Below are 24,082 nucleotides of genomic sequence, written 5' to 3'. Positions count from 1 at the left end.
ATTCCAGAGCCTGGAATACGCTCCGGGCAGATACAGTCGAGGTTTTCATAGATTTCCGAAGAAGCCGCTGCTAAGGAGGAGAGTCAGACCCACCGTTAGTGTTGTGTCCTCGGCCCACCCCAGACCCAGCTCAGGATGGGAGCGGTGGGGACGTTGGATGCCCCTTTGCAGAGCCCCGGTTGCTTTGCTTCCCGGCTCCTTCCCACCTGCCCTCCCAGGCATCCCCTCCAGCACTAGGAAAACACACTTGAAGAGAGAAGCAAATAGAAGGTACCTCAGTCCTGGAGGGGTAGGGGACACGCCCTCCAAACAGCATCTCCACCTGGTTTACTAGTAACCTTGAGGTGTGTGAGCACTCCATACTCAGGGCAGAAATGGGGTGCAGGAGCAGGGCTCCTCCTCACGGGAACAGCCTGGGATAGCAGAGCTGGGGCAGGGCCGAGGTTGTCCTCAGTGTGCTTAAGTGTAAGTGAAGAGACGTGCTAGATGTAGGTGGCCAGTGGCCTGGGCAAGGGGGCTTCTCGCCGCGTCCTGGAGGCCCCCAAGCAGGCAGCCACACCTTGGTTTGGCGGGGACCAAAGAATTAACATTCAGCACACCTGCTTGGCTTGGAGTTCCCTCCCGGCTATGGCCAGGACAGATGGCACCTCTGGGGCTTTGCTTCGCCTGCTCTGCCACCATGGGGAGGGGCTTTTGCCTGGTGCGGCTCCCCTGGGGCCCTCTCCTCTGCATCCTAACACTGTCACATCACTTCTCACTGCCCTCGTGTCCTCTCACTGGCTGCTGTCCTGTCCAAGGCCTGCTCTCTGGTCCTGAGCCGCTCCTGGTGCTGGACTGGATCCCTGTCTTGTGGTGCAGAACAGAGCCCCAGATGGGCAGGACACCAGCCACCATACCCGGGGGCGGCTGCCGGAAGCCTGACTGAGAGACCTCAGGGTGGGTGTCCTGACCAGTCCTGGCCCTGAAGTAGTCTTTGGCCTGGCCGCAGAGCCTCCCCAGTGTTTCTCAAATGGTGAGCTGTGCCGAGCAAGTGTGGAGGGGTGGCTGGTGACTGACACCAGGCCCAGCTATCAAGGTCCTGCCTCCCGCTTGGCTGGGAGTCTGGACCAGGCTCACCGGGATGCCTTTGCTGTCCCAGCTGTAGGACTACAGGGACCTGAGCTGAAAAGGCCCCACTTTACAGACACCTGAGGTGGACTCCCCCAGACCCCTGGCAGGCGGCACTTCCCTCCCTCTTCTGACCTCTCGTGGCTGGCCCGGCCCACAGCATGCAACTGGCCTGACTCACTGGCCCCTGCACCTCGAGGCCATCGTGGGGCTTTCTGGTCCTGAGGTCGGTTGGAAGAGCTCTCGTTCTACATGTGAGCGGGTCTGTCCTCTAAACCTAGCAGGACACTTGGGACAGGCCACCTCGGGTGCGCAGCCAGCCCGAGCACCGGCAAGAGCTCCCCATGGTTCCCAGGCGCTCTCACGCCGCCTGGCTCTCTGCGCTCGCTCGCTCGCTCCCCCGCTGCAGCTGCTGCTGGCCTGCAGGAGACTCCACGGGAGCAGAGATGGCTCCACAGGGAGCTGGTCCCTGGGAGTTCTGCCTTCTGAGGAAGGACCCCCGAGAGCCCCTTTTGCTGGTCCCCTCCCAGGGACGAGCTGGCCTCCGGGTTCCCCTCCCCTTCCTCATGAAGTTAGGCTTCAGGCTACTGGGCCCAGTGGCCCTTTACTTGGCTGCCCTCGACTCTGCTGCTAGTCCGATGCAAGGACAGCCCTCCCTGTGAGACATCTCAGGGGGAACAGGCCTCTGGCCTGGGGACACGTGGGCAGCTCATGAGGGTGCATCCACCAGGTGGATGCTTATGACACGGGGACAGGATAGTCTCCCTCCTCAGTGATCACCTTGGGTTTTTGCTTTAATTCTTGGGATGATTTTGATTTACCATATTTGATTTTTACCAGCAGTTCTTTCTGTTTATTCATTCTCCAGCCTTGTTTTCTTCCAGGTCTTGCCCCTCTCCACTCCTCCTGCTGTGTCGCTGTGACGTTACTCGCCCCTCCTCCGCCTGCTTCGCTCCCATCTCAGCTCCGTCTCCAGCCGTAGATGGCCTGATGATGCCGCCCGCCCTTTCACACGAAATCAACTTGCTTTGTTTTTAATTTGGGTTTTGATTCTTTTTACTGTTGGCAGAAACAATGTTAATTCGTGGGTCTTTTTCTTGCTAAATTTTGGACGCCCTGGGGTGGGGACTGCATCCGATCTGCTGAGGCACGTGGTGAGGCCGGGGCGCCTGAGGTGCTGGCTGCCTTCCACCAGTCTGTGGCTCAGGAGGGGGCGCTGGCGTGTGAGGGCCGAGTGTGTCAGCACGACAGCTCGTGCGGCGTCTGCGGTGTGGGACTGGGAGGCAGAGGGCAGGGCCGTGTCCAAGAGCTGCCCCGTGTGGAAGTGGGAGAGGAAGTGAGGGCATCAGGCGAGCTGGTTGAACAAGGGGTGTGTGCAGCCAACACCCCGCACAAGGGTGGCCCAGGAGCTGGGGTGAGCCGGCGTAGGGTGCTGGCCGCAGGAGCCCCTCAGACTCTGGACCATGTCCCCTTAGGCTCCGGGGACCCTGTCTCCCTGCTCAGTGGCCTTGTGCCCTCTCTTGCAGGAGGTCCCAGGTAATAGAGAAGTTTGAGGCCCTGGACACGGAGAAGGCAGAGCACATGGAGACCAACTTGTCCACCGGGACCTCAGTCTCAAGTGACACTCGACAAGGCCGCAGCGAGAAGAGGGCGTTCCCTAGGAAGCGGGTGAGCGTCCAGGCTCTGGGCAATACTGGGTGGAGCAGGCAGTGGGGACGGGTGGCATATGGCCCCCCATTCAGCCCACTCACATGTGGGTGCACTTCTGCCCAGCTTTCTGCTCTCGTTTCTGGTCATTTCTTGCATCTCTCACCTTCTTCCCTGAGTGAACTTCTTGAGGGTGAGGCCTGTCTTCTGCATTTTCCTCTTGGAATTCAATCCATCTCTGCTCAGAGCTGCTCTCATGCGCCTTGGGTCCCAGGTCCTAACTAGAGCTGCTCTCTTCCTCTCTGAGGCTGTCTGGTCTCTTTCCTTCTTGTCTTTTCTGGCCATGGCCAGAGCCCTTGTTTCTCTCTGCTGAATCGCCAAGGTGGATTCAGCTTCTGAAAGTCCTCTCCAGGGCCCCTACTTCTTGGGGCCCCGCTCAGTCCACCCTCTGTCTTCCCCCCGTTCTTTGAGCTCTCCTGCTCGCTGCACAGAGCCCAGCTTCTTCCCTTTGCAGACCCTCGAGGCCCAGGGAGAGTGGGGGCCAGGAGAGCTGAGTGGCTGGTGCATCTGCAGGAAAAGGCCGCCCTGTCCACCAGAGTGGCTCAAGCCCCGGCAGGCAGTTGGAGGCTCAGGACCAGGAGTCTGGGCGTGGGTCCTATCTGCACGCAGGTCCTGGCCGCGGGGGCAGAGGTGCCGAAGCACCAGGCAGCAGAGCCCCACTCCTTGCCCACGACATGGCCCCGAAGCCCGCTCTCCTGTGGCTCTAGCGGACAAGGGACTGGCTGGTGCTGATGGGACTGCTCTCTGCCACAGGACCTCCCCAGCGAAGCTCCTCTCCCAGATGCCTCGGCCTCCCCCATGTCTCCACACCGAAGAGCCAAGTCACTGGACAGGAGGTCCACGGAGTCCTCCCTGACGGTGAGCCCGGGCGCCGGTGCTCCGAGGCCTGGAGACGTCGCCCCTGCTGCTTGTCGCGGGGCTCTGTGCTGGTGTCCGTGCTGGCTGCCCCTGTGCACGGGCCGTCGTGTCTGTGTGAAAAGCAGATGCTGTGTTTCTGCCCTTTCTCTGGGCTGTGTGGGCATCCTGAGCTCTGAGATCTCCAGCAGAGGAGGCCGCCAGGACCGCAGAATTTTGGCTCCGGGGGTTGGGGCCACAGCACGAACCTCTGTTCTTCTCGTTTTGAGTGTTTGTCTCTGTAACGTCTTGGAGGCAGGAGCCCCCTTCCCACTGGGCACGTCTCTTGTTCATGGGGTCACCACGGAGGGGGCCTAGCCTTTGCTCCAGGGCATGGGAGCTGTGGCCATTGGGTGGAGGTAGGGAGTGGTCAGGCAGGTCTGGCGGGACCACCGCCCCCTCAGGGAGTCCCGAAAGGCAGGTCAGAGCCCCAGGAATGAAGACAGCGGCTCACATGGGTCCCTCTTGCCTTCATCCTCGGCCTCCTGAGGAACCAGGGCTGGTCCCACCCCTCCAGGCATGGGACCCCCAGCGGCTCCCGAGCTGGGCCAGGGCACACGCTCTCTCACCTGGAGTCTGGACTTTGCAGCAGCGGCTCCAGGGCACCCATGGGTGATGGGTGTCCCGTCCCGGGACACATGTTCTCTTAACTCTCCTTGGGTCCTTGGACATTGCAGTGCTGCATCTCCGTGCACCTGGCCTTTCCACGCCCACACATGAGACACCAGCTAGGCCCAGGGCTGCAAGGGCCCTCCAGGTGCTCTCAGGTGCTGTTAGCACCTGCTGTCCTGGCTCTGCTGCTTGTAGGGAAGCGGGGGCTCAGGGTCATCCTGGCAGGCCAGTGGCTGGAGGGTCCTGGCAGCTCACTGCTGCGTCGTGCTCACACCAGGTGCTGTCAGACTTCCCGTGGCTTCTGTGAGATCCTCAGTCTCAGCCATCACTGCTCATCTTTCCTCCATGCGAGATGCTGGGTGGCTCTGTCTGGACTGTTCTCTGCTTCCCAGCAGCCCTGCTGTGCTACTCATGGGCAGAGGGGGCCGCACCTACGCCCTGTGCACAACCTTGCCCTCCTTGGAGATGCACACCCTGAGAGTGGCTTGGGCAGCCCCTGCCAGGGCAAGGAGCCACATGTGCTCACCCGGTACATGGAAAAGCCCCGTTTCCTATGGCCCCTCATCGGGAGAGAAATGCCTGCTTCGTCAGTCCGCTTCTGCACAGAACCAGATACCGGGTTGCTTTTCTCTGAGCTGTTCTTTATTCCTCTCTCTTAGCCCGACCTGCTGAATTTCAAAAAAGGCTGGCTGACCAAGCAGTATGAGGATGGCCAGGTGAGTGGCTGGAACTGCTGTGGCCCCAGGTGCCGAGGAGCAGGTGCAAGGTCCAGCTGACCTTGTCCCCGTGGGTATGTGAGCACTGGCCCTTGTTCACCACCTCCAGGACTGTAACCACGACCCCGTCTCCTCAGAAGTGGGGGTGTGGTGGGCAGTGGGGGCATCAACCTGCCTGCTGCCAGTATGTGGACTGCTCTCCTGCTCCTGGTGGGCATCAGCGTCAGGCCTGGGGATGCCCTTCAACCTGAGCTTCCCGCCTGGCCACATTCTTCAGAGGTTTCCTGAGAGCCCAGGTTCCCCAAGAACAGGCTCCCTGGTTGTGAAGTGGTAGCAGCAGCTGAGATGCAGCTGTAGGTCTGGGAGGAGCTGGCGGACTTGAGCAGAAAGAGCGAGCCACTAGTGGCTGCTGGGGTGGAGACCAGGCCTCCAAGGAGGCAGGAGAAGCCTCAGGTCCCTCTGCAAGACCCCTGGATCCCCCTCCCTGCCCTCCTCCTCTCTCTCTCCCCTCCGTATCCACCCCCTCGGCTCTGCCTGCAGACTCAGCACCCCTGTCGTTCCTCACAGTGAAGACTGGGAAGTCTGGCTGGTTGTGATTGGGTCACCCCTGCTGGCAGCAGGTGGGCGCCCCCCTGGCTAGACAGCAGGTGGCTGCAACTCATAGACTGCCTCCTTGGGCTTGAGGGGCCTGGCTCCACTCTGCAGCCACACCCCTGTGGGTAGACTGCCCACACCACCTTATCACAGGGGAGAAGTTGTGTGCATATGGCTGCCTGTGGCCTGAGCAGAGTCCTGTGTGTGTGCCCCAGCGAGAGGGGCCACCCACTGTCTGTATTCCCTGTGCTCAGGGTGGTCCCCCAGGACCCTGGCTGTGGAGCGCCTCGGAGCAGGAGTGTGGAGTTCAGTCTTGACTTTTCCCCTTTTTTATTAGTGGAAGAAGCACTGGTTTGTCCTTGCTGATCAAAGCCTGAGGTTCTACAGGGACTCGGTGGCTGAGGAGGTGAGTGTCTCAGGTCCACGCTGTGTGCTGATGGGCGGTCCAGTCCAGCCCTGGGCAGAGTCTGATGTTTGGGACTGGCTCCTGCTGGAAGTAGGCTCTCCAAGCCCTGTTTCAGCACCTGGTATGGGGGCTTGAGCAATTTTGCTTCTCTGTGTTCTTTGGAAAACACTGACAGATGTCTCATTTTAAAACTCAGGATAAGCGGTTTTGTACTTTTTACACGGGACTGCAATACTTTGGCCACCTCATGCGACGAGTTGACTCACTGGAAAAGACTCTGATGCTGGGAAAGGTTGGGGGTGGGAGGAGAAGGGGACGACGGAGAATGAGATGGCTGGATGGCATCACCGACTCTGTGGACGTGAGTTTGAGTGTACTCCGGGAGTTGGTGATGGACAGGGAGGCCTGGCGTGCTGTGATTCATGGGGTCGCGGAGAGTCGGACACGACTGAGCGACTGAACTGAACTGAACACGGAAATATTGTGGTGAATTGTCTTGCAAAGAACCAAACTAATATATCTTGTCCCTTGTTTTCTGGACAAGGATGGGATGTGGCAGGTGAACTTGGCAACCTGGTTGAGAGCCCTGGTTCCATGGTTGAACACCAAACAGAAGGGATTTTTCTTCACCTACAAAAAAACCTTCTTTTCCGATTTTGGCATTCTGTTCCTGCACCTTTCCCCTTGCTTCCCACTCCAGGAATCTCCTTTGGGAGATACACTCCCAAATGTGAATGATGTTAGTGGTTCTTGTGCCTCTGTAAGCGCAGGAGACAGAGGGTGGTGGGCAGGCAGATGGGGACTAGCGTGGGCATCAGGGGCACACACAAGTGCTGGGCTGTTCTCACAGTGTCCTTTATGGACCCCGAGGACCCATCCAGGGTTTTATTACAGAAATAGTGCTGTAAGACTACAGTGCCATTGATCTCTTCCCTTTTGCTGACCTTTGTGCTGATGGGGGGGTCCTTAGCCAGCCAGGCTGCAGGAGCAGATAGCCAGTGTGTCCTTCACTGCCACATATTTACAGCCTTACAGAAAGGGCCTTCACAGGACAGGAAATGTGCTGATTTATTAGTCTCGGCCTTCAGCACCCGCTGGAAGCTGGCGAAGTCCCTTGTGCTGCTTGTCCAGGCGTGACGCCACCTCATGGGGAGCACCCCCTGCGACTGCGCTGCCCTCTGCCATCCCCCCTCCTCATGGCCCCCCATTTCTGCTTAAACACCAACGCACAGATGCTCACTCGATTAAATAAACCGAGTCTCTTCCTTCAAGGAAAACGACTGACAGAACTGTTATCAATGATTCAATTTGAGCTTTTAAGAAAAACTGAAACTTTGAAAAACTTGTATTCATCATCACTCACCTGACAGGGTCCCTGAGCCTAGACTTTCCTGATGAAATATGTAGTGATGACAGTAGATACGGCATTTGCTCTGGAACAAGGAAACGTCAGTGTCTAGGGACTCTCCCAGGAGATGGGACCTGGTGTCACCAGGTCACGCGTGGGTCAGAGGTCCATTCACAGAGCAGGGCAGAACCATGGAATTTAACCTAACAGCAAGGACAGAAAGATTCCACTGTGCAGTTCACCTTTAAGAAACTACCACTTGTCAAAGGAAAACAGCCACAACTGTCTGAAAAGTCTTAAAATTCACCTCCCTTTTCCAACCTGAGTCTGTGGGAGGTCAGGCCCTCCTCATACACTTCAGCCAAAAGCTGCCAGCAGACTGAGTTCAGAGACCCATGTGAGAATCCAACTGTCCTCGGAAGTTAGGCATTAAAGGCAGGTGCAAAAATCTCTTGCTGTTTTCTTTTTTTTTTTTCAAAATTTTTTTGATGTGGACCATTTTTAAAGTCTTTACTGGATTTATTATAATATTGCTTCTGTTTCATGTTTTGGTTTTTGCCACAAGGCATGTAGGATCTTAGCTCTGCAACCAAGGATTGAACAAACACCCCCTGCATTGGAAGGCAAAGTTTTAACCACTGGACTGCCAGGGAAGTCCTGCTGGTTTTTTAAAATAATACTCTTTATTTATGAAATGGGTTTGTGCTCTTAAATGAATAAAAAATTTTATTTTTTATTTTTTTCAGTTTCTAATATAGCAAACATCAGTAGATAAAAACCCCATGAACAAAAGCTCTTTGGGGCCCTCAGTTTTTAAGAGTGTAAAATAAAGGAGGTCTGAGAACCCCGGCCTGGATGTCCCTGGCAGGATAGGGGTGGGGGTGGCATGGATGCTTCTGGGTGGTGTGTGGTCGGCAGCATCTGCGAGAATACCTGTCCAGTAGCCATAAAGCTCACGGGACACTGACCTTTACCTTCTAAATCTCTCACCTTCTCTGCAGGCGGCCGACTTGGATGGGGAAATCGACTTGTCTACGTGCTGCGATGTCACAGAGTACCCAGTGCAGAGAAACTATGGCTTCCAGATCCATGTAAGCAGGGTGGGGCTGGGCGGCAGGCTGGGCGTGAGGGGAGGGCCGTGGGCCTGACGGGCGGGCCCCTCGTCCTCTCCTTTCCTCTGGTCTGTAGCTCCTCCCCCCATCCCCACTCTGATCTCAGCAGAGAGCAGAGGGCAGCATCTCCCCAGGGCTGTCTAGAGCCTTTGTAGTAACAGGCTGTCTTTCAGCAGAACAGGGGCAACTGGAGAGGTGGGGTGTGGGGAGTAAGAGTGAAGGTGTTGCTTCTTCAGCTCTCGGAGCACTAGCTTCTCATGCACTTACTCTTTGCTCATTGATGTAACCACTCACTGGAATCTTTCTGCCCCACAATCTTGTGAAGGACTCGCATGTGCAAGGTGCTGTCCCATTCTCAAAAAAATTATTTGACTGGACAGATGGAGCAGTTCTCACTGGCCACTTTATCAAAGATGGGGGTTCAAGGACTATTCAGGGGTAGCCAGACGAGGTGAGGGCACAGACCCCCGGACTGTGCCAGCTGGCTGATGCCCACTGCAAGTCTGAGGGTGTGCTGGCCCTTCCACATGTCCGATAACTAGCCGGGAGGACTCAGAGCACAGACTCTAAGAACACTCTCCTTAGAACTGTGGACACAGACTGGGATCAGCCCGAGGAAGCACCTCATGGAGAACTGCACTGAACAGGAAGCTTTCACATCCTCAGGGACAGTCTCCCTATTGGCGCTGACGTTTGGTAACACACAGAGCTTCCAGCCTGGGGAGCTTGCTCGGGCTTAGGCCTGGCACCAGGCCCAAGTGTGTCCAGAGTGTTCATAGCAGCTTCATAACCCATCAAATGGATCATTGTCCATGAGGTCAGGCAAGCTCCAGCCCTTCTCCCAAAGGCCAGCTGACATACACAGCCGGAGCATCTCCCTACCACACGCCTGGTCCTTCTGGCTTGGCTAGCCCCCACTCTGCACCACAATGGTGCAAGGCAAAGGCCAGACCTGTCTTTGTGTACTGTGCTGTGTTTAGTCGCTAGGTTTTCCGAATTGCAGGTGGATTCTTTACTGACTAAACCATGAGGGAAGCCCAGACTTGTCTTTGGGAAAAGCTAATTCTTCCTTCCTGAGAGCGTGAGGTGTGCAACGGGCACCCAGCAGCCTGCCAGCTGCCACCCTGGGCTCCCGGGCTGGGACTCCCCTCCTGACCTTTGGGCCTGGATCCAGCATGTGGAGGTGACCAAGGTTAACCAAACTCAGAGAAGACCAAGTTCAGACCTGAAGGCCAGTGAATTCATTAGAAGGAGAAATCCATCCCCCAATCCATTGGGCTGCAGGGCATCTGGCAGGGCGCTCCAGCTGTGACTTGGGGGCGCCGATGATTCCCTTTGCCCCTGTCTTGCAGGAGGGAGAGGCATGCTCAGTGAACTAGACCCCTAGCCATCTCTGCGGACGGTGCTGGGGGTGGTGTCAACTTCCCACTCTCTGGGCCTCGTGCTGAGACTCCCTCCCTCAGCCCCTCCCATCAAGAGCAGCTCCTCTGGGAGGGGCATCCTGGGGGTGAGTCCTTCCTGCGAGCCCTTCGGGGTCAGCGAGGGGCACGCATGGCTAACGCCCTGTCTTCCATGCAGACGAAGGAGGGCGCCTTCACCCTCTCTGCCATGACGTCCGGAATCCGGAGGAACTGGATCCAGACCATCATGAAGCACGTCCACCCAACCTCTGCCCCGGACGTGACGAGGTGAGCCAGTCAGGTGCCCAGGAGGCTCAGCACAGCCCCCCTGTCCCTCTGTCCGTTATTTGCACTGCCCCGACCCCCTGCCAGCCCTGCCCAATGCATGAACTCCCTGGGGCCTGGGTGTAAGGCATCTTGGCCACTGAGCCCTGGTTGGTCAAAGGCAGCACCAGATGCTGTGTCCACAGGCCACCTCAGCGTTGCCTTTTCTTGGTCTTTCGCCTCACTCCTGCATCTGCAGGATGTCTGTGCAACCAGGACAGATGTCCCTTTGGAGCTTTTGGTGCCAGGGGCAAAGCTGGGGACATTGCCGTGTTGATAGCCATGCTCTGGGAACCTCATCATTTGCCCCACACTTTCCTCCTGCCCTGATGGTTAGAAACCTGCTGTTTTCATTTCACAAAACGCAGACAGGACAGGATCTCTGCATGCAGCTGGTTCTGTGACACCCAGAAAAATGCTGCCCTCACCTCCTGGCCTCAGTGCCTTTATTGGTCCTGAGAGTTTCTCCCTTACCCTTTTCCCTCCTGTAGTTCAAGTGCTTCTCAAGTGCCTCTCTTGGGTTGGAGGCCATGCCCAGAGGGTAGCCCTCGTGCCCACAGAGCACTCAACGTCTCTTCCTGGGGGTGGCTTCACCCCAGGACTTTGCCAAGTCCTGCCTCCTGGCTGGTGATCTACATTTTTGAATAGAGTCGGGAAGGGATCCTAAAGGGACTCTCCTTTCTACTCCTTCTGTCCTGTGCTGACTCTATTCCTTCTTGCATTAGACGAACAGAATATTTGGTTGTTCCTGAGTCTGTACGACCAGGAGCAGAGGCCAAGGCCCTCTCTGGGCTCTCTGAGGGACCCCACGTGGCCGGTCCATCTCCAGGTAGGCGGACGTTGGCCTCAGGGTGTCACAGAGCAGGTGTGGGGCTCTGGCCTCAGAAGCAGTGTAGAGGATGTGCTCAGGCCCACGTGGTTCGGGACAGGTGCCTCCCCTCCACATCAGGGCCACAGCGTCCTCCTGACAGGAAGAGACTCCAGTGTCAGTGGTCTGAGCCAAGGTGTTTGCCTCACTGTTTGCTCTGTGTGGGGGCTTTTATGCTTTGAGGAAAGGATAAATTTTTTTAGTGCAGCTAAGCCATGCCTGTCCCAGGAAGGTGTAGATGCCAGAGTTGTAGCTCGATCCAAGTGCTGTGGCCCCGATCTGGTGCGGTCGCAGGGGCTTCCTCTCCAGAGAGAGTGGCAGAGAGGTGCTGTGTTGTCCTGACCATCACACAGTTGGGGCCCTGGGCCAGCTTGCAGTTGGGTGTTGTTGAAAGGTCCATCCTGGAGAAGTGTGTCCATGCATGTAGTCCCGACCTGGAAGCCCCCAGGACAGAGGGTACCTCTTCCGGAGGCTCTTTGTCTGTGTTCCCTGGAGCCCCCTAGCCCGAGCCCGTGCCACTCAGGGGCTTCCCACCCTGTGCTGAGGGCTTGGGTGGGACCAGAGGCCACTCTGCTCAGGCTTCGGGTCGGGGGGGGTGTCTCGGGGTCTTGTCCTCAGACAGCCACAACTTATGGTTGTGGGGGAGGGGTGCACCCAGCTGCTGGGCAGGCAGGGGTGTCCTCCAGTGTCCGGCCCAGGTGGGCCACCCAGTCTTCTCAAGTCCTGACCAGTGAGCCCCTATGTGGTGTTGGCTTGTGGGAACCACCTAGGTTGGCCAGCTCACTGGCCCATAGGTGGTCCCAGGACTGTCACCCCAGCCACACAGACCAGACTGTGTTCCTTACCTGCTTATTAAAATCCCACAAGCCTTGAGGAAAGTAGCTGCTCCCATTCACTCTGTCACCGCCAGCCCAGCACGCACTTCCCTCCCATATGGCCTCGTTTGGATGGTGGCTGTGCCCAGCAAACCTGACAGGGCTCTCAGACCCTAGCATCATCCAGCAGGAAATCTCTGGGGCGTCGTCTGTGGCTCCTTCTCTGCTGGCAGGGCTCAGAGCCTCTTGGGATTCCCTCCAGGGACTGCAGCTGAGTAGGAAAAGCACATAATGACAGCAGGGGCTGGGCCTGGTGGTAGGGGCCCCACCTGACCAGTGTCTCTGGCCCCTGCAGCTCGCTGCCGCAGGTGAAGGCCCGGAGCGGCTCCCCCTCGGAGATGAGGCCGCTGGAGAAGCAGGACGGGGAGCTTGGGGAGCCCGACCCTGAGCAGAGGAGGAGCCGGGCGCGTGAACGCAGGCGTGAGGGCCGCTCCAAGACCTTCGACTGGGCTGAGTTCCGCCCTATCCAGCAGGCCTTGGCCCAGGAGAGGGCCGGTGGCCCTCGGGCTGAGGTGGAGCCCGGAGAGCTGGAGCGGGAGCGCGCACGACGGCGGGAGGAGCGGCGCAAGCGCTTTGGGACACCTGATGTGGAGGGGCCCAGTGCAGACGATGTGGCCCTGCGCATGGACGTTGACCGCGGCCTGGGGCCGCCCACAGCTGCTGAGCTCAGGACCCAGAATGTGCACGTGGAGATCGAGCAGCGCTGGCATCAGGTGGAAACCACCCCTCTCCGGGAGGAGAAGCAGGTGCCCATCGCCCCCCTGCACCTGTCTTCCGAAGACGGCAGCGACCGACTCTCCACGCCAGAGCTGACCTCCCTGCTGGAGAAGGAGGTAGCGGCCAGGGCGGGTGGGTGGGCTGACTGACTCCATGCAGCCCCCTTCCTTGGCTCCCTCTGTGCCCAACAGTGTAGGAGCTGTGGGCCTAGGCCCAAGGGCTTGTAGACCCTTCAGCAAACCAGGCACACAGACAGGTCCCAGATAAGTACTGGGGGGAGGACTGGGTCAGGGAGAGATGCACACCAGGCCTTTCCATAGATCAGAGGGTTGGGTACTGCCATTGAGAGCCAGCGGTGCCAGAGGTGGGGGTAGGTGGGGTGAATGTTTTACCTGCCCTGTTTCTGGGGTGCACTGGCGGAGAGGACGGTGAACAGATAGGCTCCTGTCTGGGCACAGCAGCCTGGCACCCTGGGTAAGCCCTGAGGAGTGTGCATGGCCGGCCTGCCTGCTGATTCAGATGTGCTCTTTACTTTGGGTCTGATGAAACCATAGGCTGGGCACCTGGTCTGTCTTCACCTCTCATCTTATTTTGTTAGAATCATGAGGGTGATATTTAACCACTAGCATCAACACTTTTCTATGACTGTTAATACAATAATAGAGGCAAAACACAGTAAATTAACAGTCCAAAATCAGATTGCTCTGAACAGCTGGACTGCAGGTCAGCAGGCCACACACACTGGACTCTCAGACTTTCAGACAGCAGGGTTTGATACGAAGGTCCCTGTGCCAGTCAGCACAGCCCGCTGCACACCCAGCTCCCCACTGACCAGGGCCCTGCAGCTAGAAAGGGGCAGGAGGTGACGGCTGGACTCACAGCTGCTAGGAGCCACAGTGAGAGGCCACTTACTTCTTGAGGACCCATCCTCACCAACATGATCTTATACAAAATCCATCGTGTTCAGCTGGTCAAAGAGGGTTCTGTAGGAGACAAGGTAGAGCCTGGCACAAGGCCTGCCCGGAGCAGCACAGGCCTGTTTGGCCATGCTGAGGACACCCAAAGGACCCAGTGGGAGGTCTTCCCTCGGACACAGGCATGGAGCCCTTGATCCTGTAGGGCCTGGCCTGGTGCAGCCCCCAGCAGCTGGAAGCTAGTGGCGCCCATGCAGATTCACAGCCTGAGCTGAATCGTTGGTGCAGTGTAGACCTGACAAGCGCACCTGCCGGTGAGGTCCACCACGCTGGACCGGAGGACCATGACAGCCATGCTGCGCTGCTCCTGACTACTGCTGCCATCCTGCTTCACACATATGTCTTTTTGCCCACAGTTGGAGCAGAGCCAGAAGGAGGCCTCAGACCTTCTGGAACAGAACCGACTGCTGCAGGACCAGCTGAGGGTGGCTCTGGGCCGGGAGCAGAGCGCCCGGGAGGGCTATGTGCTGCAGGTAGGGCTGAGGGGCTGCCACCCTCTGGGCACCCATGGGCTTCATGTGCAGGACCCAGGCAGGCTAGGAATGTGCAAAAACCAGTGCCAGGCTCCAGGGCCCTCTGTTGCGGGCGCTCTGGACAGTGTGCTTCTGCTGCTTATAGAACACTGGGAGAGGATCTGATGAACCCTCTACAACTAAGTCTCTTTTGTTTTTTAATAAAATAATTCTGGTTGTCTTTCTCTTCAGCTCTCAAAGAGCCTAACATATATTTATTAATCAGTGTCACGTTTGCAAGTCATTTCTAACTTCACAAGAACAGCATTGGTCTCATTTTATGGAAGAAACTGAGGAACAGGCAAGTGCCTCCTTAGGATCCGCCTGTGACAGAGCTAGGACTGGTCCCCTCCCCCGACCATGTCTCTGCCCCACCCACAGGGCAGCCTGGGACTGTCCACTTGCCTAGCAGCCCCACTTCTTACTTTCTGCTGAGCCTGCGGTTTGAGGGGGAAACATGGCTGCCCAGTTCCAAGCCAAGAGTCCAGACCCATCGTCTCCTGCAGGTGTCTCTGTGCCGAAGTGCCGGTCACCAGGTGGTCTCAGGGAGCTGTGGGTGTCTCACCAGGCAGGAGGGCATCTGGGCAGGGAAGGCTGGTGTGAGCTGCCAGTCCCACAGTGCTCCAAGCCCTGCTCCAGTTCCGGGGTACAGTACTCCGCTGCCCGCTTAGCCGATGTGTGGTGGGGAGAGGTGACAGACAGATGAGTTCCAGGAAGAGCAGAGCAGGATGGCAGGACTGAAAACATGAGTCTTGTCATCCAAGGCTGAGGGCACCACGGTCCAGTCCAGGTCCTGCACCCCGTCCCCGAGCACCAGGTTCCTTGTCTGTGTAGACCAAGACACGGTCCCAGAGGGCCCCTGACTCTCCGGGCCTGAGTCGCTGTGATAATCTCTGCATCTGCAGACCGCAGCACACTGCTTCCCTTGGTCCAGTGGACCTTCGGGTCAGCCCTTCCTCCTGCCCCTCTCCACAGCACCCTCTGGTGGACCTTTTATCTGCTTCCCTTTTCCCCAGCTTTGGCCTCAGCCCTGGCACCCCATGTGCCCTGGACCCTCCTCCCAGCCCTTCAGCCATCGTTGTTGCCATGCCCAGTTCAGACCCTGAGACCCTGGGACCTGGTGTGGGGATACCCCTCTTTCCTACACATGTTACTCCAGGACTTTCTGGGACATCTGTGCAGAGACCCTGCAGGTTTGGGGAGCACCTTTTTAAACCCCGGTTGGGCTGCCAGCCGACATCAGGCCGAGAAGATACTGGCAGCAGATTTTGCACATTGCTAACCTCAGAACCCACCCGTGTCTGACCCGGATGGTTGCATGAGCCTGCCCCGAGGCCAGACATGTTAATACTTCCCTGCCAGGTCAGAGGGCGGTTACTCTTAACCTCCCTCTGCTTTCACACTGCTTATGATCTCAAGTCTGGGTGAGCGAGGAGGGCCTGTGGGGTTAAGGGTGAGGAGGGTCATGGTGGCGGGTGGGCACCGTGCTGCCGGCCGGGAGGAGGAGCTGGCGTGTGTGGCCGTGGACTGTCTCTTAACTTGTGTAACTGAGTGTCACACCTGTGGCTTCCCCGCCAGCACACCTCGAGGGAGCCGTGGGCAGGCCAGTTCTCAGGCCGAGCTGTTCTCACTCCCTTCATGTTCTTGTTTTTTTCCTCCGTTAATTAGTTCTGTCTATTTTGCATGCCTTTCAGTTTGAGGAGTTTTGTTTCAATTGTTTTATTTTCTGCATGCTTCACGTTGTTATTTTGAACTCCACAAAGGTTTGTTTGTTTCGTTAACTCTCATGTTTTACTCCATGGTTTCCGTTCCCCCTCGTTTTGTCTTCTTGCAGGTAGAGGTTAGTTCTTCCTGTCACTGTGGAGGACGGGCGCCACCTCCCACAGGAGTGTCTCGGATGTCACCTCACTGACGTCCACCAGCAGTGCCGCCCTTCCTTCTCCTGTCCCAGAAGGAAGGGGCAGCGTGTCGGGTGCTGCGCTCTTGTGGGGTTTGTGGTCTAGAGCCATGTGCCTTTTGTTTCGCAAAACAAATGATGCTCTGCTCTGCTCCTGCCCGCACCTCCTGCCAGAGTCTCTCGTCCCGCAGTCTTCGTTTGCTTAACACTGTGCTCCATTATTCAGTTTTGTTTGGTTTATTTCTCCTAGAAGCTGTGCAGTTAGAGCTGTTTTGATGTTACTGTTCATGTTTTCTGTTTATCTGGAAACAGCTGCTTACCAAAAAAATTGAGATGATTTATTAGTTTTTTTTAAATGGGAAAAAAAAATTGTGCAAAGGATAAAAGACAGACCCACAAAGGAGCCTTTCTGTGGTTGACCCTGGCCAGAGGTGTGACACTCAGAACTGGGAGGCCGAGTGTTACTAACCCGTGTTTCATCGGTTTTTTTAAGACCGAAGTGGCCACCTCCCCATCCGGCACCTGGCAGAGGCTCCACAGAGTCAACCAGGATCTGCACGGCGAGCTGGAGGCCCAGTGCCAGCGCCAGGAGCTCATCACACGGCAGATTCAGGCCCTGAAGCGCAGCTACGGGGAGGCCAAGGATGCGATCCGGCACCATGAGGCCGAGATCCGGAGCCTCCAGGCGCGGCTGGGCAACACCGCCGCCGAGCTTGCCATCAAGGAGCAGGCGCTGGCCAAGCTCCAGGGCGAGCTGAAGCTGGAGAAGGACAAGGTGCGCGAGCAGCTGGAAGAGCGGCAGCACAGCGAGGCCGCACTCAATGCCCAGCTGCGCGCCAGCGAGCGAAAGCTCCAGAGCGCAGAGGCCCTGCTGCTGGGGAGGACGCAGGAGCTGCGGGACCTGGAGCGGCAACAGGCGTTGCAGCGGGGCCGGCACAAGGAGGTACAGCAGTTGCAGGAGCGCATTGCCGACCTCAGCCAGCAGCTGGGCGCCAGCGAGCGGGCCCAGAGGCTGATGGAGGAGAAACTGCAGAGGAACTATGAGCTGCTGCTGGGGAGCTGCGAGCGGGAGAAGCAGGAGCTGCTGCGGAGCCTGGCGGAGGCAGAAGACAGGGCCCGCACCTTCGAGGGACGGCTGCAGGAGCATGAGCACCGGGTGGAGGCGCTGCAGGAGGAGAAGCTGAGCGTTGGGTCTGAGGGCAGCGAGGCGGTGCAGCGGCTGGAGGAGCAGCTGGAGATGAAGGAGGCCAGCATCCAGAAGCTGGCTGAGCATGTGCAGAGCCTGCAGGATGAACGCGACCTGACACAGCAGCGCTTCCAAGAGCTGCTGGGCCGCGTCACCCTGTCTGATGGGGATGTAGCTGCACTGCAGGAGAAGCTGAGGGGAAGGGAGGCCGACTACCAGAGCCTGGAGCACTCCTTCAGGAGGGTGGCTGGCCAGCTCCAGGGCGCACACACGCAGCTGCAGGAGAAGGAGGAGGAGCTGCGGCGCCTGCAGGATGCGCATGAGAAGGTGCTGGAAAGGGAGGGGCGGGGCCTGCAGCAGCCTCTGCTGGGGCCGTCCACCCTGGGGAGCAGCCTAGATGAGACAGATGGGAAGCTCCAGGCAGAGGGAGAGATGGAACGGCCACTGGCCACAGAGTCTCTGGAGGATGCCGAGGACAGCCTCGCTCGTGTGGGCCTGCAGTGCCAGACTGCCAGCATGCCTCCGGGCCTGCCCTGCTCAGGGCTGGAGGACGGGGCCCCAGGGGAGGAACTGAGGGACAGCAGCCCCAGCAGAGAAGAGGGCACGGTGCCCCTGAGGTCAGAAGTGTCCTCAAAACCTGACCAGGGAGCATCTGGCATTAAGAGGCAAAGAATCCGATTCTCCACGATCCAGTGTCAGAAGTACACCCACCCTGACGGGTGTGAGAAGACCGGGGCCAGCAGCATGTCCTCGGACACCAGTCAGGAGCACTCACCCTCGGAGGAAAGTATGTCATCAGAGGCTACCCCCAGCTCACTCCCCATGCCCAGTGACCCAGACGCTTACCTGTCCATCATCCACTCCCTGGAGACCAAGCTCTACGTCACCGAGGAGAAGCTCAAAGGCGTGACGGCGAGGCTGGAGAGCCAACAGGGCCAGAGCCAGGAGGCCCTGCTTGCGTTGCACCAGCAGTGGGCCAGCACTGAGGCACGTCTCTGCGAGCAGCTCCGAGCCAGCCTGCTTCAGGTCACTGTGCTGGCCGCCCAGCTGGAGCAGGAGAGACAGGCCAGGGCGGAGGCGGTCGAGAGCCATGTTGGGGAGCTCAGCGACTTCCAGGTGAAAAACAGCCAGGCCCTGGCTTGCCTGGAGAGCTGTCGAGAACAGCTGCGGTCCCTGCCAGGGGACACAGGAGCGGGGCCCTTGGCTGGTCTGGAGAGCCTGCTCGTGGGTGCTGTCCAGGCCCTGCGTCCCCGGCCAGCTTCCACGGGGAAAGCAGGCTTCTTGGAGGAGGAGAAGGCACCATCCCAGCAGCTGCCACACATGCTGACGCTGAGCGAGCAGGAGCAACTGCAGCTCCTCTCTGAGCAGATCGCTCTGGAAGCCGCCCTCATAGACCAGATTGCAGACTCTCTACGGAACACAACGTTGGACATGTCGCACATCTTCCTGGAGATTGCTCAGTCAGGACAGTGGCCGCTGGAGTCTGAAAGTGCTGTGGTCTGTCCGGGGGCCCCAGCAGATGCTTGGGCCAAGAAGGTGCTGGTGGATGGAGAGTTCTGGAGCCAGGTCGAGTCCCTGAGCCGGCACCTGGAGACGCTGGGTGGAGAGGCAGCCAGCGCTTCGGGAGGCAGGCAGCCATGTGCCCAGCTAGCCCCGGCCCCTGCCCTGGCAGATGCCACATGGATCAGGGCTGAGCTCAGTCTCGCCACGTGCTCAATGAGGGAGTCCCTCCACCGCAGGCTCCGGAGCGTCCAGGAGACCCTCCAGGGGACACAGGCAGCCCTGCAGCAGCACAAGTGCATGCTGCAGGAGGTCCTGGGGGCCTACCGGACCCCTGCCTTTGAGAGGGTGATGCAGCAGGTCTCGGAAGCCCTGCAGCTTCCACTGGGCACCAGAGACGGTGACCAGGTGTCCTGGGGCGGGCGCCCGCTGGTAGAAGCACCAAGTCATCAGGACCCAGCTGGCTCCCTGGCTTGTCCCTTGTCCAGCCAGGGTTCTGGAGTCTTAGCTGCTATTCAGGAGGAGCTTGCCCTGCAGCTTAAAGATAAGGCCAGTCTCCTGGGGGAGATTTCTGCCTCCCTAACCTCGCTTCCCTCTGTGGAGGCACTCGGGGACTGTCAGAAGCTCCTGCAGGCATCTCAGCATCTCTCGCGGCGTGCTTGTCTGGGAGGCCTTGGCCAGTATTCTTCTTTATTAGTTCAGGATGCGATTCTTCAGGCTCAGGTGTGTTATGCAGCCTGCAGGATCCGGCTCGAGTATGAGAATGAGCTCCGGGGCTACAAGGAGTCCTGGCTAGTCCAGGGGGCCCCCTACCAGGGGCATGAGCAGGCCTTGGGGGCCCTGCGGGGGGAGTCTGAGGAGCTTCTCCGCAAGCAGAAGGGCGAGTACTTGGACGTGATCGCCTTCACCCAAAGAGAGAACGTGGAGCTCCAGACCAAAGTTGCCCAGCTGGACCAGCAGCAGAGGCGTCTGGAGTTGGCGCAAGGCGAGCACGACGAGAGCCTGGCTGCCTCACCAGAGCAGTTCAAGGAGGAGGTGGTCCAAGTGGAGGGCGTGCTACAGGCCACATGTGGCGGGGTCCGGGGCCAGCCCGATGCTGGGGCCAGGGCCGAGCAGGACCTGGGGGGACGGCCTGTGGAGCAGGTGCAGGCCCTGGAGGCCAGGTTCCAGCTCAAGGTCAGGGAGCTCCAGACCATCCATGAGGAGGAGCTGCGGGCCCTGCAGGAGCACTACTCGCAGACCCTGCGGTGCCTGCAGGAGACTCTGTGCCACTACCAGGGCCAGCCCCCCTCTGACTCACCAGCCGGGGGCGAGGCTGAGTCCTTGGCGGGGCTGAGGGAGCGCGTCCAGGAGCTAGAGGCACAAGTGGATGTCCTGCGGGAGGAGCTGGAGCACAAGGACCCGGCGGGCGGCGTGGCCTCACTGCAGGAGGAGCGCCAGAGGGACTTGGAGAACCTCAAGGTCTCAAAGCAGAGCGGTTGGGGTGGAGCTGGGACAGGGTTCTTAGCTCCAAATGCGCTGTTCCCCCTTGACTGCCTGTGGGCTGCAGGGGGTCCCAGCAGAGCCCGGTGGGGGGGCCCCACCTTCACCTCCAGACTGTGTAGACCTGGACTTGGCGAGGTTCCTCTCCTAACTGTCCTGGGAGCGCAAAGTCGGACTTCTCAAAGGACAGGGGTGTTTGCCACACAGTGTCAAGGGCCACTTCCCACCTCCCCCCACTGGGGTCACGTCCAGTGGGGAGCCTTGTGCAGGGATGGTTGTTTTCTCAAGGAGATGCAGCCTTCCTTTCTCCACAGGTTTGAAGAAGTAACCTTCCTCCAACACATCCATCCTGTTTCATGCTCCCCTTGGTGGGCAGGATGCCATGGCCCTGTCTTGTCCAGGTGACATTTCCAGCCCTGGAGCATTCAGCTGTGTGGAACTGCCTGGGCTTTGGGCCGCCTGCTCTTGGGCTTCTTGCCACCCAAATGCAGTAAACGCCAGGCTCCTCACATGTCCCCCTTTCTCTAGCCGGCACCATGTCCAGTGCTCAGGTGGCTCTGTGCTGCTGTGATAAGCACTTGGGCATTAGCAAGCACTTTGGCACCTGCCAGGCTGTTTCCACTGCCTTTTCCCAAGTCAGTCCAAACCTTTTGAACGTTATTCTGAATCCCGAGGAAGCTTCAAGGGCTAATGGAAAGTGCTGCATGGTTCCGTGTGGTCAGGGCACACCAACAAGACGTTTGAAACTAACGTCCCAGCTGCTTCCCCTGACACTCAGGGTCTGCACGGGAGGCAACTTAGATGAGGCCCGAACAGGCCTCTCACGCAGTCAGCCTGAAGTCAGGAGGGAAGAAGCCCCTGTGCTGATGTGGGCGCATGCTGGGCCCCTGAGGGGATGTAGGCCAGGCTGAGGACTTGGGTAGCATTCTCTGTCCTGAGTCTATTCTCGTTGGGTCCTATGAGACACAGGAATTACAACCAAACTGCTGTCCTGGGTGCGAGACTGACAGCAGTCGCTTGAGGGAGACTGGCTTCTCGGTCCCTCTCCTGATAGTCGCAAGCTGGTGCCTTTTCTGGCAACTCCGCACAGTAGTCATCGAGGAACCGACTGACCCCAGGGTTTACTGTCTTAAAGGTTAGAATTGTGTTTACAGATTAACATGTGCTCTCCAAGGAAGTACCTGAGTGTTTCTGTAAGAAGAGTTCTGACCCTTATCTTGAAATACTCTTAAAACATTCCCATCAAACTATGACTTAGACCCTACCCCATGTGTTGACCGAGAGGCCATGCTGAACCAAAGCATGTGGGAGGGCAGCTCTTGGACTCTCCAGGTGTCCAGGGGTGTGAGAGCTGCAAAGAGGAGACGGGCTTCATCTGGAAGCCATTGTGAGGAGGAATGCCCAGTGAGTGGTGGAGAGCAGGTCTGCCCCAGGGAAGTGCAGAACCTGAGTGTGAAAATGCTGACTGGGGAGTCCAGAAAGGGCTGTCCGCTCCTGTGGGAGTCAGACAGAGGTGCCCAGACACAGATTGGGTTCCTGGTATCCTTCCTGGATCTGGGCACAAGAAGATCCCCCAGACTTACATAGGAGGTGACGTGGCCACATTCTCACAGTTCTGAAAGAGAACTGAGAAGCACGGTTCCTGCGCCTTACTGAGCAAAGCCCTCTCTTTTAGAGAGGTCCCAATGTGCCTCCATCCACAAAAGAGCTGCACAGACCAGCCCTGACAGCCACAGGCACACTCACCCACCCTGTGCAGAAGACTGACCTGATACGCCAGGCTTGGGGGATACAGGGTGGGTATGTGGGGTAGTCGGGCCACCTCTTAGCTCCCCAAGCCCACATCCAGGTCATAAACTAAGCCAGGCTGGAGCAAGGCACAGACCAGGCCGGGGAGCAGTTCTGCCGTGACCTCGATGCAATGAGCAGAGGCACCTGGTAATTAGCACCCCTCTTTGTACTCCTTCACAAGGAAAAGGAAATGTCCCACACCCTAGTCTAATTCTTTCAGCGCATGCCTGAGAAGTTCAGTGACCATCTCAGAGTGGCCAGCTGGGCAGTGGCAGGGCTGGGCCCCTGGCTCCATGTCCTGGGTCAGTGTCATTCACAGGGTCTCTCAGCTCCTGGCAGTTGACCAAGACTCATCTCTGTTCACAACTGTGCCCGACACCCGGGGTATGGTGGTTCTGAGCACATCAGTGGTTAACTCAGACCAGACATGCCAGCCTCTGCCCATGCTCTCTGTCGTCGTCCTGTCAGTCCTACCTGGCAGTCACTCAATAAAGGGCCAGGGTGGGCTGTTTTCAGTTCCACGGCAGCCTCCTCCTACCCACAGTATCAGCTCTTTGCAGAGAAATGGAACTCAAAACAACCGCAGGAATCAGGCAGGACTCACCCGGTGAACACCCTTTTCTAACTGCTCTGGGAGTGATTTGGTGCTGGGCTCAGCTCCAGAGAGCAGCTTCCCACCCTGGGGGCCTGGCGGGATGGGGCTGTGGTCTGCTCCGTCACAGTTTGCTCAGGGAGCCGAAGGGAAGTGGGTAAAGCCCCTTGTGCACCTTTCAGGCCACGTGCGAGCGGGGGTTTGCAGCCATGGAAGAGACGCACCAGAAGAAGATTGAGGACCTGCAGAGGCAGCACCAGCGGGAGCTGGAGAAACTGCGGGAGGAGAAAGACCGTCTCCTGGCTGAGGAGACGGCGGCCACCATCTCAGGTGGGAGTCGCTCACCCTGGGATGGGCGATGGTCTTTCCCTGAGCTGGGCACAAGCTCTAACACTTCTCCAGGGGGACGGCTGGCTTAAGGAGCCCTTCAGGAGCTCATGCGCCCTGAGCCAGTCACATCTGTGCATCGGAGGGGCTGTCCTTGTCAGCCTCTTTGCTGGTGCTTCTCTGATAGCGGACACTTCTGCAGGGCCTTGGTCTGTCAGAACCTGGAGCGTCAGCACAGAGCGCTGGGCCTTGGCCGGTGTTCCCTCCTTTGTGTTCCATGGCAGCTTTGGGTCTTAGCACAGAGAAGACAGGCCAACCCGAAAGCCTGCTGCTTGTTCTATATTATATTGGACGTTTATGGAATCTTTTTTTTTTTAATATTAAAACCAAACCCCACCTGATTCCTTTTGTCGGGGAGTTCCCAGGGAATCCTCCTGGCCCAACTGCCGACGGGCCAAGCCTCAGCAGTGCTGGATGTCCCCTTCCTGTTGGTCTCACCCCATGCCTCTTGGTGCTGAGGGCCACATCCTGTCCACAGCCATCGAAGCCATGAAGAATGCCCACCGCGAGGAGATGGAGCGGGAGCTGGAGAAGAGCCAGCGGTCCCAGATCAGCAGCGTTAACGCAGACGTCGAGGCCCTGCGGCGACAGTACCTGTGAGTTGGGCTGGCCAGCTGGGCGGGCGGTGCCTTCTGCCTGTCTTTGTACAAGCCTCTGAGACGTGGGTCCCGGCAGCGCGGGTGGAGGCCCAAGGCGCTGAGCCCCCTCAGAGCCTCCTGTTCAAGGCGCCCCAGACCACCCTGGCGCAGCACTGCTCTCATGGCCCAAGTGGTCCCATTACTGAGCTGAACAGAAGCCAATCAGGAGAACATAAATAGTAAGGTGCGGCAGAAGAGGTCTTACACAGTCGTATCTTAAGGACCCACCTGGGAGACCCCCGGATCCATTCTGTCCGTCAGTTGCCACTGCTTCAGAAGCTGGGGGTGGGGGCACAGTGCAGAAGCCCTAACTGTGCGTGCAGATGCAGCTGCAACCCTCACATCTTCAAACAGCACGCACTCCAGTGATGTCTGCCGAGGCGGCAGGGTGAGGCACGTCCACCCCACGGCTGCTCTTGAGCTCTGCCCTCAGGGGAACCAGC

General features: G+C 58.3%; 1 protein-coding gene across 10 annotated transcripts in view; it reads left to right on the top strand.

Moving 5' to 3' along the window:
* MPRIP (myosin phosphatase Rho interacting protein) overlaps positions 1-24,082 on the top strand; it is a 97,022-nt gene that overhangs the window by 62,356 nt on the left and 10,584 nt on the right. For 7 of the 10 annotated variants that reach the window (XM_088828956.1, XM_055407502.2, XM_055407498.2 and 4 more), the window contains 11 exons: positions 2,634-2,775; positions 3,568-3,672; positions 4,980-5,036; positions 5,968-6,036; positions 8,386-8,475; positions 10,075-10,184; positions 12,259-12,796; positions 14,011-14,127; positions 16,557-20,210; positions 22,797-22,944; positions 23,480-23,597. In XM_088828956.1, the coding sequence (XP_088685082.1) occupies positions 2,634-2,775; positions 3,568-3,672; positions 4,980-5,036; positions 5,968-6,036; positions 8,386-8,475; positions 10,075-10,184; positions 12,259-12,796; positions 14,011-14,127; positions 16,557-20,210; positions 22,797-22,944; positions 23,480-23,597 (5,148 nt within the window). The remainder of the gene's footprint in view (positions 1-2,633; positions 2,776-3,567; positions 3,673-4,979; positions 5,037-5,967; positions 6,037-8,385; positions 8,476-10,074; positions 10,185-12,258; positions 12,797-14,010; positions 14,128-16,556; positions 20,211-22,796; positions 22,945-23,479; positions 23,598-24,082) is intronic. The other 3 variants (XM_088828957.1, XM_088828958.1, XM_055407501.2) reach the window with 2 other exon arrangements.

Source organism: Moschus berezovskii, chromosome 20 (assembly GCF_049115385.1).
Source record: "Moschus berezovskii isolate FMDL1 chromosome 20, NW_MosBer_1.0, whole genome shotgun sequence".
In the NCBI taxonomy this organism is placed as follows: Eukaryota; Metazoa; Chordata; class Mammalia; order Artiodactyla; family Moschidae; genus Moschus; species Moschus berezovskii.
This window is presented reverse-complemented; position numbering and strand designations above follow the sequence as displayed.